We start from the raw sequence: 17,542 nt of genomic DNA on the forward strand, positions 1-17,542 counted from the left end.
CGCGGCGGCGGGCCGCGCGCTAGAGGTGGGGCGTCAGGTGGCTGCGGCACGCCCCCTTCGCCCGCGGGCCAGCGCTCACTGCGCCTGCGCGCGGGGAGGGAGGGAGGGCGAAAAGAAGAAGAAAGGGAGGTGCGTTTCCCCGTCCCTCCCTCCCTCCGTTTGTTTTCCTCGGCTCTCGCCCCGCCTCCGAGCACGTGACTCTGTTTGGATTCCCTCTCTCTCTCTTTCCCCCCCCCCACTCCCCCGTCTCTCGTCTCGTCCCCCGCAACCTAACCAACCTTTCTCCTTTTCCAGCCTGGGGCGGAGAAAGACAGATTTCGGCTGCACACTTCCGGTTCCTCTGCGACGAGGCCTCCCACAAGACCGGGCTGGCCACGCAAGCAAGCCAGCCAGCCAGCATCGGCAAACGGGCAAAGTCTCTCCCCGATGCTTGCGGGGAGTTTATTTAGTCGTTCGTCTCCGGCCTGGCTAATTTGAGACTTTGGGCGGTGGAGACGAGAGTTTTTGTTAATCGCTCGGGAGGGCTGCCCCGCACGTCTGCGCTTTCCATTGAGATCCGGACGTGTTGGCTTTCCAATATGGCCGCCCGAGAACGCCTTTCTCTTCGTGGTTTCCCCTTGCTTCCGGTCAGCTGGCCTCGGCTTCCTTTCTCTTAGCCCTCGCCCGCCTCGCGGGCTGGAGGGCGTGGCCAGAGGCACGTGACCGGGCGCGGGCAGCTCCGGCGGCGGCCATGTTGTGCGGCCCTGAGGGCGGCCGGGCCAAGAGCCTCGCCCGGCTATGGCGGGCTCCGCTTCCCCCGCTGCCGCCTCTTCCTCCTCCTCCTCCTCCTCCTCTTCTCCTCCCTCCTCCTCTACGCCGGTCCCGTCCAGCAGCTGGCTCTCCGGGGTCAACGTGGTGCTGGTGATGGCCTACGGGAGCCTGGTGAGGCCAATCCGCGCCCCTCGGCCGCCGCCTTTCGCCTTCGCCTTTCCCTCAGCAGGCGGGCTGCGACTACACTCCCCATCGCCCCCAGCATAAGGGGAGAGGGGGGCTTCTGGTCCTCCTGGTTCGGGGATGGGAAGGGGGGGAAGGAAACCAGTGCCCTGACCTGGAAGGGGGGGGAAGGCGCCGTGGACGATGGGCTTTGTAGTGCGGGAGAGAGAGAGGGGGGGAGGGTGTCTTGGGCGATGGGAGTTGGAGTCCGCAGCCAGGGTTTTTCAAAGCAAGCCGAGACCTAAGATCATCCGTTTGGATTTATTGTGGTACATAATATTACGTACATAAAATTTGTGTCGGGTGTTTATTGTGAGAATCGCCTGGCAGGGCAGATTTAATTCTGAATAAACAATTATAGAAAAATCTGAATAGCATAGAATAGAGAGTAGGATAGAGCTGGAAGGGAGCTTGAATGGGCGGCGTAAAGATGTAATATTAAATGTAAACAAATGAATAAAAATACTGCTTTTGTGGTCTGTGGCACAGCTGGATCTTTAGACTGGATTTGGCCTTTTCGAGTCCGTTCCTATTATTTATTATTCATTCTTAGTCTTCGTTATTACTGTTTAGTGCCACTGAATTAATCATAAATATACTAGAGCAACATATGTTGTTGATGTAAGTTAATATGGTGTTACCTGTATACCTTGTCACACAATCAGACAGATGTTTAGACTGGGTTTGGCCATTTGGAGTCCTTCCTATTACTACTACTACTATTATTATTATATTACTATTTCCTGGTTTTCCTTCGGGTTCAAACTTTTGTCTGGGATTCAAAGCTAGGGCCATCCCCACCACACCCCTGCAAGGTAGGCCAGGCTGCCCCTCCTTTGCAGCTGGAGCCCCACCAACTCTTCCTTTGCCTCCTCTCCAGGTCTTCGTCCTGCTCTTCATCTTCGTCAAGAGGCAGATCATGCGATTCGCCATGAAGTCTCGCCGGGGGCCCCACGTGCCGGTGGGCCAGCACGCCCCCAAGGTAGGTGGGTGGGCAAGCCGGTGCCTTTTCCCATCCGGATGGCGGGAGATTCATGGATTCACTTTAGACACTACAGTCTCCCCGGTAATGAAGGTAGGCGTCCCATCTGATCTCAGCTTTTTTTAAAAAAAAACGAATAATAAAACCAGTGAAAAGCTTGGCCAAAAAAAAAAGTGCACCTTTACAGACAATTTAAATATTATCGAAGAAGTCAAGGGAGTGAGGATCAAAAGCCACTCCAATGATGGGTGATCCTTGGTGCCATCCTAGCTGGGTGGTTTTCTTGCAGACGTTTCATGACCCAACTGGGTGGCATCATCAGGGCTAAAAGGGAGGGGGGGTTGCTCTCTCTCTTGTTTGTCTCCCTATAGCAAACCCCCCCTCCCTTCTAGCCCTGATGATGCTACATTGGCTGCATTGGCTCCCAGTTGTCTTCCGGGTGAGATTCAAGGTGCTGGTAATGACCTACAAAGCCCTTCATGGCATGGGTCCGGAATACCTCAGGGAGCACCTGCGGCCGGCATCAACTTCCCTCCGCCCAGTGCGCTCCCACAGAGAGGGCCTCCTCAGGGTGCCACCGGTCAAAGAATGTCGACTGGTGGCCCCCAGGGGGAGGACGTTCTCTGTGGGCGCGCCGGATTTATGGAACCATCTTCCGGTTGAGCTCCGGATGGCGCCCGACCTTCGCTCCTTCCGGCGTGATCTAAAGACTTACCTGTTCGAACAAGCCGGCCTGGCCTGATGGGTGATGGGTTTGGGTTTTATTGTTTTTTATGTATTTTAACTTATTGTTACAGTTTTTGGGCATCTTGTTTAATCTTTTTTAACTTTTGTATTCTTGTTTTTTAACATGTATTGCCCTGTTCACCGCCCTGAGTCCTTCGGGAGAAGGGCGGTATACAAATATAATAAAATAAATAAATAAATAAATACCCAGTTGGGTCATGAAACGTCTGCAAGAAAACCACCCAGCTTAAAGGGCACCCTCATCATTGGAGTTGCTTCTGATCGTCTCTTGATTTCTTAGATAATATTTAAATTGTCTGTAAAGGTACACCTTTGTTTGGACCTCAAGTCTGCCTCTGCTGCCGCCTCCTCTCTGGAAAACCCACTGCCTTCTAGCCCTGATGATGTAACCTACTTGGGTCATGAAACGTCTGCAAGAAAACCACCAAACTCAGAGAGCACCAGGGACCCCCCCCCCCCCGGTCATTTCAACCTTGAGCTCCGAATATTCTCGTTTGTCAACGACTCCGGGGCACGTTATAGTCTGCAAGCCCGGGAGCATCTCCGTAATTAACATTTCTGCCGGTCTTGACTGCTTCATAACAGATGCGTTTGCGGGGGGGGGGGGGGCAGGCAGCCAAAATCCCTCAGAAATTGCTCCCCCAGTCAGGAGTAATCTTATCTTTTCTCCACTCAGGGACTGAAGGAGGAGATTGACATCCGGCTGTCCCGGGTTCAGGACATCAGATACGAGCCCCGGCTGCTGTTGTACAATGACACTCGGCTGCTACAACTGGAGTCGCCTAGAAACCCATGTACTTGGACCCTGGAGTGGCTTGGGGGGACGAGGGCAGAAGCCCAGGAGATCCGGTCCCAACTAAGTTTCCTCTCTTTCCATTTCAGTCCCTTACGACTACGTGTATCGGATGAAAGCTTTGGATGCTGTCAGAGAAGCAGGTAAGAACAAGAGGTGTCCAGCAGGGCAACAAGGGGTCCATTTTTTATTTTTTTTATTTTTTTTGCATTTGGCTTCATTTTAGCTGCCAAGGGCTATATGGGGTGTAAGAAGATAATCCAAGGAGAGGGCTTCCCGTCTTGGAAACGGCCTTTGAACAGCGCTCTTGTTTCGAGAAACTTTTGTTTGTAAAGATAACTTCGTTAGACGTGGTGTCTAACGACTTCAAGAGCCAGCGTGGTGGCAGTTCAAGGCATCAGGCTAGGTACCAGGAGGAAGTGAGTTCTAGTCTTGCCCTAGGCAGGAACGCCGGCTGGGTACCTTTGCAACCAATCACTAGGAGAGGGTGAGTTCTAGTCCAGCCTTAGACACGAAAGCCGGCTGGCTGACTTTGCAGACGATCACCAGGAGGCTGTGAGTTCTAGTCCCACTTTTAAGTCAGCTGGGTGACTTTGGGCCGGTCACCAGGAGATGGGGAGTTCTAGTCCCACCCCTTGCAGGATTCCACAAAGCCTGCCATCCTTGCTTGAAAGAGTGAGCCCTGCCAGGCGGCTCGTGTGAACGTCTCTCTCTCTCTCGTGTGCTTCCCTCTGCAGAGATCCCCTACTCCGTGGAAGGCAGGTACCCCAAGTTGCTCGTCGAGAAAAGCTTCCAGGCTTACTTGCTTGATCTCCGCAACTCCAGCAGCCCTTTGAAGGGGCTTCGCAAGGCTCTAATCGATACCCTCCTAGACGGCTACGAGAACGCCCGCTACGGGACCGGGGTGAGCGCCCGTTGCGTTCCAGGGCTGGGATGTGGCTGGGAAGGGGGGGGGGTTTGAAGCGTCCGGTTCAGGCAGCTTTTAAAGATGGGTGGGGTTGGCTTCCCCCTCTCTTTCTGCCCCAGACCTTCGGCAGAGTGGAATTCCTCAAGTTCCAAGAGGCGCTGCAAGAGCTGGCAACAATGTAAGTTGGCAGAGGGGCTGCGGTCGAGGGAAGGGGCAGGATAACGAGAGTCGGAAGGGACCCCGGAGTTCTTCTAGTCCAACCCCCCTCCCCGCTTGAGCAGGAGACCTATGCCGTTCCAGGCAGGTGCAGTCTCTTCCCTTGAAAATCACCAGCGAAGGGAGGAAGCTGGGGGAAGGGAAAGGAATGGGGAAGGGAGGAAAAAAGGAAGAAAAAGATAAAAAAAGAAAGGGTAAGGGGCTAGGGAGGGAGGAAGGAAGGAAGGAAAAAGGGAGGGAAGGGAAAAGTAAAAGGAAGGAAGCTAGGGGAAGGGAAAGGAGGGGTGTGGAAGGAAGGAAGAAAAAAGTAAAGGGAAGGGAGGGAGGGAGGAAAGAGTAAAGGGAAGGAAGGGAAAAGTAAAAAGGGAGGGAGAGCGGGAAGGAAGGGGAAAAAGAGAGCAGAATCAGAATTGGAAGGGACCTTAGAGGTCTTCTAGTCCAACCCCCTGCTCAAGCGCTGACTCCTGCCCCACTGACTGCTGGGGTTTATCCCCTCAAATGAAATCTCCCCCCAAGACTGAGCCGGGCCCCCTTTCCCCCCCCCCCCCGCCTCTCTGGGTTTCTCTTCCCTAAATGCAACCTCTCCTCCTCCTCCTCCCCCTGCAGCCTGAAGGCCCGGGGCGAGAGCAGCCAGCGGCAGCACCAGTCAGCGGCCAAAGACCTGACCCTCCTGCCAGACCTCTCCAGCCCCACCATCCAGGTCACCTACCTGCCTTCCAGCCAGAAGAGCAAGCGAGCCATGCACTTCCTGGAGCTGAAGAGTTTCAAGGACAGCTACAACACCTTGGAAAGCACCTTGTGAATCTCCCACCTGCCCCGGGGGGGGGGGCGGCGCAGACTCCGATTTTTCCCCCTCCCCCCCCCCAAAAAAAAATCTGGACCAAACCATCTTGGCTGCCTCTACCCAGGCTTGGCTGCCCCTTGTGGCCCGTCCCTTGCTGTGAAAAGATTGTGGGGTGGGCAGGGCGGAGAAGAACACACACACACACACACACACACACACACACCTTTCCTTCCTTCCCTCCGGCCTCTGAAGCCAGGCCGGCCGGCTTTGTAAATCGCCCTGTTTTCTTTCGTTGTTTTTTTTTTTAAAAAAAACCTTGCCTCTTTATTTATTGACAAAGACTTGTCCTGCCAGCATGCCGAACAAACCAAGATGGGGCCAGAGATCAAAGTTCGGCGAGACTTTAAATCTCGTCCGGTTTATTCCTCCTCTGAGGCCACGCCAGGGACCTCGGCCTCGCCTTCCGTGGGGTGGCGGTACGCTGTAATGTCCACCAAGGCGGGAGAGGGTCCGCCTGGTGTGGGTGGCGTCCGGTGGGGGCCTTTCCGCGTTAAATCGGAAGCGCCCGTTCGAGAGAGAGAAGTTTTGTCCTCTTTCCACCCTTCAGGAAGCACTCGTGGCGCCGAGTGGCCCCGTGTCCTTCGGGAAACGTGTCCCCCGCTCAGGCCTTGTTCCCGAACGCTCAGGTCTCTCTCGAGTTGGGCTCTTGGAAATAAAACAGGCAGTTTGCCTGGCAAACACACACTTCCTTTGTGTTTTTTTTATTCAAAGCTGGTTAGGAAATTCCTCTGCAGGATAAGGAAACCTGGCTTGGGTGGGAAGGGGAGGGAGGAAGGAAAAAAAATAACCCAGGTTTGCCAACAATTTGCCCTCCAGGGGTTTTCCAATCCTGTAGTGATGGACAAATGTGGTTTAAAATTGTCCTGTTTTTATTCTCTCGACCTAGAAGTCTCGGCTTTTCCCAGTTAAAAAAAAATAACAAAAACAAATCGTTATCTCCAAACTAATCAGCTTTGCAACTGGACCTCTCAGCTCCGGCCGTGTCTCTCTGATGGTTGCATGAAGCCAGCTGACGCCCAGCCTGAGGGCTCATCAAACAAGAACGGGGTGGGGGTGTTCCATTTTTGAAGCCATCTTGTCACTAAGTGGAATCAGGCATCTGTGTGATGCGTCGGGGCGGGGAGGGGGGCATCAAAGCGCCAAGGTCAACGGTGAAGCTGGGAGGACCGCGAAAAGCTTCACTGGGTGGTTGGGAACCACCCCAGACTGCCCAGCCAAGAGGGATGGACCTCTTGAAAAGGGTTGACACCCTCCCCCTCCAAAAAACTTCCAACAACTGTTGTTGAGAAGGCCTCCTGAGAAAGAACTTAGGATGGCCACCACCTTCCAAGTTGAGGTTGACCATCCATTCCACCACTTGGAATCACAAAGAGTTGGAAGGGGCCTTGGAGGTCTTCTAGTCCAACCCCCCGCTCAGGCAGGAGACCCTATCCCATTTCAGACAAATGGCCATCCAATCTCTTCTTGAAAAACCTCCGTTGGTGGAGCAGCCACAACTTCTGCGGGCAGGCAGTTCCACTGGTTAATTGTTCTCCCGGTCGGGAAGTTTCTCCTTAGTTCTAGGTTGCGTCTCTCCTTGATTATTCTCCATCCGTTGCTTCTTGTCCTGCCTTCAGAGGCTTTGGGGAACAGGTGGACAACCCCCCCCCCTCTTCTTTGGGGCAGCCCCTCAAATATGGGAAGACGCTATCACGTTCCCCCAACCCACCCCGGTCCTTCTTTACTTTAAACTAGCCCTACTCAATTCCTGTTTTATCCTCCAGTCCGCTAATCATCATAGTTACTCTTCTCTCCACTCTTTTTTTTTTTTGAACATCTCAACTCAAGTTTGTTCCTGGTTTCTTCCTGCATTTGGAAAGTTGACCCCATCCGGGGTGGGGGTGGGGGGGACCTGTGGATGTGGTTCTTCCTGGCCAGCTGTCCGCTCTACTTCAAGGTTGATGGGATGTGTCCACTCAACCGTGTGCTCTCAATATTGTTCCCGGGGAACAATGACCACCATCGGACGAAGCGAGAGATCAATAAACTAGCATTCTAGCTACGCCAGTGACGGAACAAGGCTGGTGGGATGGGGGGGGCTGAGAAGAACGAGAGTGGCACTAATGTGGGAGGACACCTGACAATAATTAGCTGAGATGAATCGAACGTCGCAGGATCTTTCCGAAATAGACCCATCATGTTGGACAGAGATGGGACCCAAAAAAAAAATTCAATTGGATCATTGATCTCGGGGAGTGAAAGGGGTGGCAGTGAAAAGGTTATAAAGGTGCCCGAGGGTAGCCAGAGACGGTTATAAAGAAGGAAGCCTGGCCAAGCGGCAGAGGGATGCCAAGAATGGGCACGATGCAGGTAAGATGGAAAATGTAGCACAGGTGTGTGTGGACGAGGGAGCCTCTTGTGCAGATGGAAAAGCAGGCTGGGAGAATAAAGGGATCGAGGAGATCCTGTTTCTATCAAATTTGGGGCATCTCCTGGGACTGGATCTAAACGGGGTGAGTTTGGTGCCCACCAGCAGCAATTTTGGGCTGAACGACAATCTCTTGCTGGCTTTATTGGCGATGGGCTTTTTGCTCGCCGGGATAAGTCGGAGGATTCTCTCCTGTTTCCTCGGCTTGGTCCCAGAATTAACTTAGGAGGCAGCAGGTGCTGGGAGAGGCTTGTAAATCTGCAGGTAGACTGCACCGGCATGCAGAGGTTCCCTTTTGCTGCCGGAATTAATAATTTTTCTCTCTGAGTGTGGCAGTCACGTTCTTAAGGCCATCTAAGCTAACATATAAATCAAGTTGAGAGCCTTACATCCTTCCATATCCCTTTCTCCTTTCTTTCCTTCCTTCCTTCCTTCCTTCCTTCCTTCCTTCCTTCCTTCCTTCCTTCCTTCCTTCCTTCCTTCCTCTCCCCTTTCATCCTCTTCCCTTTCTTCCTTCCCCATCTATCCATCCATCTTCCTTCCCTACCTCCTGTCTCCTTCCTTCCTCCTCTCTTTCCTTCCTTCCCTATCTATCCATCTCCTTCCTTCCCTTTCTCTTCCTTCCTTCCTTCCTCCCTTCTTTCCTTCCTTCCTTCCTTGAAACCAAGTCCACTTAATCTGTGGCACAACAGGTTATCTAAATCCGCAGGTTGAGTGTAGTGTGAGGTTTCAGCTGAGAGGTGCGTCGTTTTCCAGATGAAAGCAGCCAGGTTTTGTGCAGTGACACTCAAGCGTTGACCGGCAGCCCTTGACTCACAACCCTGTTCCTAACAACTGCAGCGATTGCCTTAACAACAGGCGACAAGCAAGTTCATAAAACTCGCTGAACAACCGCCTCGCTCAGCCACGCAAATGTTGGGCTCCACTGTGGATACAAGTCATGTAAAAAGACTCACAACTTGGTGGGGCCTCAGTCAGAGGAACGTGATCCACATAGATGGTGTTTGTGGGTCCATCTACCGCAAATTGTGGTGATCTTTGTGTGTGTGTGTGTGCCTCTCTCTTTTTTGCAGTTCCATCCTGGCCTGGAAAAGTCCCCTTGGCTTTGGGCGCCCGACTTTTCGCTCCCCAGCCTCTGCCTGATATGTTTGATATTAGGTTGTTCTACTGCGAAACCCAACTAAATATCAAACATATTCCGAGAGCGGCCGGGATTGTTCGACCAGCATCAAGAACCTCCACCGGAAGAGAGAGCTGGGTCAATTTGGGGTCTTTCAAACCCTCTTCCTGGGTCTGAACTGAATTTTTCCAACCTGGGGGTTTGGGGAATTGAATTCTCACCAGATAATGGCGGTGGGAAAAGGAGAAAAATGTAAGAAAATGACTCAAAATCTGAAGAAGTTGTGAATGCTCCAACGTTGGAAGTGTTTGAGAAGAGATTGGACTGGACTGTCTGAAATGGTAGAGTTTCCTGCCTGAGCAGGGGGTTGGACTAGATGACCTCCAAGGTCCCTTCCAACTCTGTCCTTCTGTTCTTCTGCTATTCTTTTTTCCTCCCTCCCTCCCTCCCTCCCTTCCTTCCTTCCTTCCTTCCTTCCTTCCTTCCTTCCTTCCTCCCTCCCTCCCTCCCTCCCTCCCTCCCTCTAAGGTCCCTTCCAACTCTCTTCTTCTGTTAACTTAAAGAGGCCATGATAGTTTATGAGGGCTTTTAACATTTTTATTTATTTTATTTACAAAATTCAGTTGCCGCCTATCTCATTTCAAAGGGACTCTGGCGCGGCTTGCAACCACAGAGTTTTATTTTGTTCCTAAACTCCATCACAAAAAAAGCAGCTTTCATGCAATCCCTGCAGGGTCAGTTTTGATAACTGAGCCTACCTCACAAGGCTGCTGGCTTGCACCAGTCCTAGATCCCAGCTCTGTTTTCAGACTAAATATATATATATGTATATATGCAAATGTCTGCAGCGGAACCGTCGCTAAACGGGTGGTCGTAAGTCAAGGACAATCTATAGACAGGCAATTTCTTCTCTTCACCTGCCATACCTGAAATGGCCACAGGAGGGCAGGCCATTATTGCCGTGCAATTTCCCTGAAGCTTCCAAAGCCGTTCAGTTCTAGTCAGTTTTGGGGGGTTTGCACCCCGTTTTTTGCCTCTAACAAGAGAAGCGGGGTTGAGATGCACCCGGATGTGGACCCTGATTATTTTTATTTAGGCTAATTTTTGAAATGTCCTGCCTCCGCCTGCTCTACTCGACCTGGCCACCAGAGCTGCCCTTATTATCCTAATTATCCCCTTGCAATTCCGCTTTCCTTGAAGAGCTAGATTTTTGCTTGCAAGCCTCAGAGCTGAGGACGGGGTTGTTGTTTTTTTCCCTAATTTGGCTTTCTCAGGAGAAAATTTAAATAGATTTTTGACTCTTTGATGAAAGAAATAAATCTCGCTTTGTTTTAAACCACCGTGGGATTGTTTTCCCGGAAGGAAAAGAAACTTTAATTGGGGGGAGGAGTTTGATGATTGGAATGGTTTATGATGAAATTACTGTGTATTATTGCTAATTTTAGAGACGCCTTATCTTTGGATCTCTTCCAAAGAGACTCGGAACTCATTCTATTTTCCATCCTATTCCTCCTTTTCCTTCTTCTCCTTCTAATCTTCCCCTTCTTCCATTTCCCATCTCTTTCTTTTGGCGATTTCTTCGATTTCACTTTTTTTTTGCGGATTAAAATTAAATTAAAATTAAAAACAAACCAACAACAACAAAAGAACTGCCCCTTTTTTCCCCCTGGCCTGGATCTTACAGAACTGGACCCGTCTGAGAGGCTAAGCCGTGGCTTGTTTGCTCGTGGTTTATGAAATAAACCCCCCCAACGGGTTGGGTGGGGCTGGGGGCCACGGGCTCAGCCTCGGTGCCACTCCGAATGTTGTAAATTTAGGACAACCCGGAGTCCTCTCTGTTCTAGCGGGAGGCGTCCGTGAAGCTGCAGACAAGTGGAGCTGGGAGGGACCTCTCCCCCCCCCCAAAGGTCATCTAGTCCACCCTCTGCAATGTGCAGGAAAACCAGTTCCGGCATCCACCGTGCTTGGCTTTCGGGCAGGCCATCCTCCCTGCCCTTCCTTCTCTCTGGGAAGAAAGCTTTGCCCCCACAGCCCTGCCCCCTCCTGCTCGCCTTTCCCCCCACTTCGGGAAGTCTATTAGTAGCAACCAGCTGTCCACCCAGTGGGGGCCAAATATGGCCATTGTCCTCAGCCTGCAAACATCTCCCTTGGCCTCGGAGGACAATGGAGGAGGGAGGGAGATTGGGGGGTGGTGGTGTCCCTGGAGAAGGATCCCGTCCCCTCCCTGGGTGGCCAAATCCCAGAAAGGGAAGACTTGTGGGCCAGCTGGAAGGACGGGGCCCTTATAAAAAGAACAGAAGGGGCTTTTGCCCGATTGCAATTGCCCCCCGTGCCAGTTTGCCCATCGGTCCGGCTTCTCCGCTCACTCGCCTGCGTGCCCGCCGCCCTCCGGCACCATGGAAGCCATCAAGAAGAAGATGCAGATGCTAAAACTGGACAAGGAAAATGCCTTGGACCGGGCAGAACAAGCGGAGACGGAGCAGAAACACGCCGAGGAGAGAAGCAAGCAGGTGGGGGGGGGGGCAGGATAAACCTGGTTTAGAGAAAGAAAGGGCGAAAAAGGCGGCTTGAGGACTAGATGCTTGAGGCTTCCGAAACCTAGATGCCTCGGCTCGCCCGGATGCAGCAGTTTCCTCTTTGCTTTGGGTCTGTCCCACCTCACAGGGCTGTTGTGTCGCTCCAGGGAGGGTATGGACAGACAGAGAATCTGTCTTTTGAGAGTCCAGACCAACTTCAGCTTTTATTTCTTTCTTCTTGCTTGGGAGCAAGGGGTAAATAATTCTTGATTTGGGGTTGAGCCCACTAAATTTGTTTTTCCCAAATTCCAGATAAACCACCCCCCTAAAAAAAACTGGCTTAGGTTTGTCCTATAAAAGAATCTGGGATTTTACCTGGTCCTCAATCCCAGCAATCTCCAATTTGGGAAACATTGCATTAACAGGAACCATCATGAGCTTATAAGTCTTCAAAAAAAATTAGCAGGAATATTCCTGCCTTTATTAAAATTCCTCTTGCAATTTTAAGCTGCATTAAAGCTTTTATCGGGAAGGAAAACTGTCAAAAGCTTGCTTTTCGGCTTCTGAGGGCTGGGAGAAAATATTGAAAAGAGCCAGGAAACTATTTTTCCATCTGTTCTTCTTGATAAAATGTTTAAATATAAATTAGATGGGCAGGTCAATCTGTAAAATTGCCCATCAAAAATCCCCTCCACTGGGTAACTGGTCAAACTGGGCTGAAGGGTAAACTTGAAAAAGTCAGTCCTCTAATTTTTAATATTTTCTCATCTGTGCATTGGAGGAAAAAGAGGAGAGAACGCCGATCGGATTTGGACCCCTTCCCCAATTTAGCCAGGCGAAGGAAAACCGCAGAAGATTGATCCGCAAAATAAGTGAAAAGCCAGCAAATTAATTTCACCGAAAGCTCATTTTTTATAAAACAGAAACTAAAGGCTTAATTCTTTGATGAGGGAGCTGGCTTGCACTCGGGAGAGATGCAAAAGATTTGGGAATAATTTTTGTCCAAGGTCGAAGGGGCTTTGGGAAAAATAAATATAGCAATTTTAAATTGCCTTAAAAATGACGTATCAGTAGAGGAGGTAATAAATCTATTTTCTTCGAAGCCGCATCAACAAAAGGGTAACCAAGGGAGGGAATGAATCTATTTATTTATTTTTTTACTTTGGGTGGACCGTGCCTTTTAAGGTTCCGACTTCCAGGCATTTAAAAAAAAAAATCAGAAAAAAATTGGCAGGCAGTCCAAGAAAGGGAACAAGGCTGAACAGAGATTAGGAATTAAACTGAAGGATGGAAAGTGCATCTTTTAGCCTCGAGCAAAGACAATTGAGGGTGGACGTGACGGACATTTCATTTTTTTTTATTTCTTTGTTAAATTTGTTTGGTTCCCATCTTGCCACCAGGTCTTTGCAAAACAACAGAAGGAAGATCAGGGCAAAAATCTCTTCTCATTCATTCTAGAGGGCAGGAGAGAAAATAATGGAGTTAAGTTAAGTGAGTTAAGTCGGGTAGAGTTGAGGTGAGTTAGCGAAGTAAAATTAAGTAAAATGTAAGTCGACTTGAGTTGAGTTAATAAAGTAAAATTAAGCAAAATGTAAGTTGAATTGACTTAAGTTAATAAAGTAGAATTAAGCTGAGTTTGTAAAGTAAAATAAAGTGAAATGTAAGTTGGGTTGGGTTGAGTTGAGTTACGTTACGTTAGCAGGGTAAAATTAAGTTGAGTTAGTAAAGTAAAATTAAGTTGAGTTGAGTTTGTGAAGTAAAAACAAAGTAAAATTTAAGCTGAGTTGAGTTAGTAAAGTAAAGTTGAGTTGAGTTGAGTAAACCTAACGTAACTCAACTTAATTTTAGTTAAATTAACTTAAGAAGTTAAGGCAGATTTTTATGTTAGGAAAAGATATAGTCCTAAGACTAAAGAGGGGTTGGAGAGAGGCAGGAATGTCCTAGAAGGGTGATGGCCTTTTTCTCTTTGAATGTGGAGCTGGACAGTCACTTGGCATGGATGCTGGAATGTGAAGATGGGCTGAGCAAGGGGTTAGACTAAGTGGCCTCAGGTAACCTTGCCAACACTGGGACACTAAATTAATTGGTTGTGGGCTTAGGCACAAGGCTGGTTCTCCAGGGATGGGAGAAGAGAGGAAGTGGATATGAGAGGCAGAAAGGGAGGGGGGGAGGGAGAGAGAAGGCAGGCAGGCAGGAAGGAAGAAAAGAAAGAGTGAAAGAAAGAGAGACAGAAAAAGATAGTTTCTGAGCTACTGCAAAGTGCGCCTAGCACTCTTTGTTCCGATTGCTTTGCAGATCCATCCCTTTAACCTAAGAGTTGGGGCTGAGTTATTCCTCCTCTTTCTCCTTCTCCCCCTTGGCAAGTTTTGAGCACCTTCTGCACATGTTCAGAGGCTCCCTCCGCTCTTTGTCCTTTGCCACAGGGGGAGTTTCCTTCCCGGTGTGTGCTTAAGAAACACATCAAGAAGCATTTTAATATTTCGCTGCAGCTCTTAACGTGCTGTAAACCTGTGCGCACTCAGCGTATGCTCAGAGACCGCCCTCTGTGGATGGCTGCAGGGTGGGGGAAGGCACAAGTTGGCATAACGTGGCGGGCAGCCGGAGTGGCGTGGCACCCTGTGGGCAGTGAGAAAGGCTATGCAAAGCTCATATCCGGTTGCTTATTTGGTCCGGCTGAGCAAAGTCTTGGCAGGGAAGAGATGGAGGGGAGGGGGGGGTCATACTCTGCGAGGTTTTGGGGTGAGCATGCAGCTGACAATAGACTGGGGGGGGTCCTCCCTCCCTCTCTGCCTGGTTTTCATTTCCAGGCAAATCTCAGGTTACACAACGACACACAGAGAAGAAGGAGATTAGCTGGGACAGATTTGATGGGGACGAACTGCCCTCTGATCTGAGCGTGCAAAGCTGCAGCCTCCTTGGATGGTCGGCCTTAAGAATGAGGCTGTTCCTGTTATGGGGATAGTTGAATGAGTATAGTTTTGATATTTTCATTATCTTTCTGCTTCTGTCTGTGTGAACTGTAAGCCACCAGGAGTCGCCTTATAGGGGTGACAGGTAGCAGAGAATTTTAATAAATGGAATGGAATAGAATATAGAAGAGAAGAGAATAATGAAGAGAAGAGAAGAGAAGAGAAGAGAAGAGAAGAGAAGAGAAGAGAAGAGAATACAATACAATACAATACATTACAATACTTCGGTCAAATTTATATCTAACGCACATTAAACCCATAAAAAGATAAATAGTGCCCATTGAAGAGAATTTTTGGAGTTCAAAGTTGAAATGACGGATTCTTGGTGGTCTCTGAGCTTGGTAGCGTTTTATCCCCCGATATATTTCTGGACAAAACTAGGTAAAATCATCAGCAAACCCCTACTCCTTCTAGCCCTGATGATGTTAACTAGCTTGGTCGGAAAACGTCTGCAACAAAATCACCAAGCTGAGAGAGCATCAACAAAGGATGGACAGACGGAGGGAGGGGGGAAGGAAGGAAGGAAGGAAGGAAGGAAAGGAGGGAGGGAGGGAGGGAGGGATAGGGAAGGACAGAAGGATCCGGACTAAGAAACCTTCCCCACTTTCCCAGCAGACGCCCCCGGCCCCTTCGGGACCCCCAGATAACCCCTCTCCCCGTTTCCTCTCCTCCCTTCTGGCAGCTGGAAGACGAGCTGGTCTCCATGCAGAAGAAGCTGAAAGGGACGGAAGACGAGCTGGACAAATATTCGGAGGCCCTGAAAGATGCTCAAGAGAAGCTGGAAGTGGCCGAGAAAAAGGCGGCCGACGTACGTACGAAACACCGGGGCGGTGGGGGTTGTGGGGAGATCAGGCTGGGTGTGCTGGCCAGGAGGAAGGCTAAGGGATGCGTGGTATAACAGAATCACAGAGTTGGAAGGGACCTTGGAGGTCATCTAGTCCAACCCCCTGCTCCAGGCCTAGAGTAGACCGTTTCGGACAAGCGGCGGTCCAGCCTCTTCTTAGAAGCAGGAGGGCGGCCTCGTCCTTCGGCCTGGCAGCGGACGCGTCTCCCCTGCCTATAAATGGAAGCCAAAGGGAGAGAATGTCACTTGAGGTGGAGCAGGGAAGGTCCACCACGCCGAGCCGGGCTCCCCTCGGCGGCCGAGCTCCTTGTCACAAAGTTGGCGGGCCTTTGCCAGGCGAGCCCAGCCTGGGTTTCCTCCCGGAGGGCTGGCTGAGCCATCTGTCACGCACCGAAGGGCTGTCAGCGCCCTGCGCAGCTGTTGGGTGCCATTCAGAGGGGATCATCTGCGTACAGATTTTATCACCCCAAAGTATTTGGATGGACCCAGGGGCTGTCATCGCCTCCCAGGGCAGGGGGGGGCGGGGGCTTCCTTCCCCTTCCAGATTCTGCCTGGAGGGGGCGCCGTTTGACCGTTCTCCTCCATTGGGGAGGGGGAGAATAAAAAAACCGGCATGGTTGGTTTTTGGGGTGCTAATACAGGTCAGACCTTGACTTACAGCCACAATGGAGGTCTACATTTCTGTGGCTAGGTGAGACATTGGTTGAACAGAACAGGACAGAACAGGACAGAATACAAAAATAAATAGAATAGAATAGAATAGAATAGAATAGAATAGAATAGAATAGAATAATAAAATATGGAATAGAATAGAATAGAATAGAATAGAATAGAATAGAATAGAATAGAATAGAATAGAATAGAATAGAATAATAAAATACGGAATGGAATGGAATAGAATAGAATAATAAAATACGGAATGGAATGGAATGGAATAGAATAGAATAGAATAATAAAATACGGAATGGAATGGAATGGAATAGAATAGTTGAAGTCCACCCTTCTTAAAGCAGGCTGGCTAGGGAATTATGGGAGTTGAAGTCCACCCATCTGGAAGCTGCCGTGGTTGAGAAGCCCTGATCGAGACGCCAGCTGGCAAGGAAAGCGGAAGGCGAAGGCTTAGCGTGTTTCCTTAGGCATGCCAGCCATGCAGAGAGGAGACCCCGAAGAGGGTGCGAATCATCTCGAGAGGTCAGCCTGGCAGGGCGAGGAATGCTTGGCGGTTCTCAGAGGCGAGGTGTAAAGCCGGGCTAAGGAGGGGGATGATGGGTGCAGAAAAAGTTGCAGGGAAGATTCAGCTAAGTCATTTCCCGTGGCTGACCTCTCTGGTCAATTTTGCAGAGCAGGAAGTTAGAAACTCTGAATAGGAAGGAGAAAATACTCTAGCTCAAAAAGGTGTCTGTCTGTCTGTCTGTCTGTCTATCTATCTATCTATCTATCTATCTATCTATCTATCTATCTATCTATCATCTATCATCTATCTATCCATCCTATCTATCTATCTGTCTATCTATCTATCTATCTATCTATCTATCTATCTATCTATCTATCTATCTATCTATCTATCTATCTATCATCCATCCTTATCTATCTATCTATCTATCTATCTATCTATCTATCTATCTATCTATCTATCTATCTATCTATCTATCCGCAAAGTCTAAGATGATAAATGAAGAAAACTCTTGCAGGTTCTAAATTGATCTACATTTCCAAGTGCTCCTTCACAAGGACTAGATACTTGAAAAGAGAAACATGTAATCCAACATTCTCAGGGAGCCAAGCCTGGCTGTTAAGGCCGCCCTGTGTTGATTTTGTTTTAGCACAGAAGCTAATCTCCCAGTCCAGAAGACAGGGCTAAAATTCCGTAAAGGTTTATGGATGTCAATCAAGGATCCTCGTATTTCTGATCAGGAGTAAAAACCTAGCCGTTTTCTTTTACAAACACTGATGTCACCACTTCAAACACGGCAGCCAAAAGTTTCCACCGGGCACAACAGCTAGACACAAAAACAGCCCTGACACTTAAAAAAAAATCATTATTCCAGCTAAGCTTTAATGGACCATAGCCTGTTTTCTTTTTTTTTTTAACCTCCCACCCCAAGTATAAATAACGCAGCAGAAAGTAAACCAGTAGGAAATAGATTTTCAGATCTTCCAGTGATCTTCTAAGGGGGAAAGAATTTATGTGGTCCTGCCTGTGTGTCTCTTGTGTGTTCGAAAAA

General features: G+C 49.6%; 2 protein-coding genes across 11 annotated transcripts in view; both read left to right on the top strand.

Moving 5' to 3' along the window:
* Nucleotides 1-313: 313 nt before the first annotated feature.
* Nucleotides 314-6,145, top strand: LOC308675514 (protein C1orf43 homolog). Of its 5 annotated transcripts, none has more exons than XM_081340913.1 (7): nt 314-921; nt 1,853-1,954; nt 3,378-3,495; nt 3,584-3,637; nt 4,232-4,398; nt 4,521-4,579; nt 5,224-6,145. In XM_081340913.1, the coding sequence occupies exons 1-7, from the start codon at nt 778-780 to the stop codon at nt 5,417-5,419; spliced, it is 840 nt and encodes a 279-aa protein (XP_081197039.1). In that variant the 5' UTR covers nt 314-777; the 3' UTR covers nt 5,420-6,145. The 5 variants fall into 5 exon arrangements, with proteins under 5 accessions (XP_081197039.1, XP_081197038.1, XP_081197040.1 ...); XM_081340912.1 differs by having other exon boundaries at nt 316-921; nt 1,853-2,047; XM_081340914.1 differs by lacking the exon at nt 314-921 and adding an exon at nt 1,167-1,241 and having other exon boundaries at nt 1,853-2,047.
* A 5,178-nt stretch (nt 6,146-11,323) lies between these two features.
* TPM3 (tropomyosin 3) overlaps nt 11,324-17,542 on the top strand; it is a 31,026-nt gene continuing 24,807 nt past the window's right edge. For all 6 annotated transcript variants that reach the window (XM_081340306.1, XM_081340301.1, XM_081340307.1 and 3 more), the window contains exons 1-2: nt 11,324-11,498; nt 15,156-15,281. In XM_081340306.1, the coding sequence (XP_081196432.1) occupies nt 11,385-11,498; nt 15,156-15,281 (240 nt within the window). In that variant the 5' untranslated portion in view covers nt 11,324-11,384. The remainder of the gene's footprint in view (nt 11,499-15,155; nt 15,282-17,542) is intronic.

This window comes from Vipera berus, assembly GCF_964194415.1.
Source record: "Vipera berus genome assembly, chromosome: 16".
Classification (NCBI taxonomy): domain Eukaryota; kingdom Metazoa; phylum Chordata; class Lepidosauria; order Squamata; family Viperidae; genus Vipera; species Vipera berus.

Excerpts from the sequence above, each read along its gene's own strand:
- LOC308675514 (XM_081340910.1), top strand. The coding sequence starts at position 1,604 with ATGGTGTTACCTGTATACCTTGTCACACAATCAGACAGATGTTTAGAC. Across the intron at positions 2,048-3,377 it reads CAGTCTCCCCGGTAATGAAG|GGACTGAAGGAGGAGATTGA; the intron begins GTAGGCGTCCCA and ends TTCTCCACTCAG. Across the intron at positions 4,580-5,223 it reads CTGCAAGAGCTGGCAACAAT|CCTGAAGGCCCGGGGCGAGA; the intron begins GTAAGTTGGCAG and ends CTCCCCCTGCAG.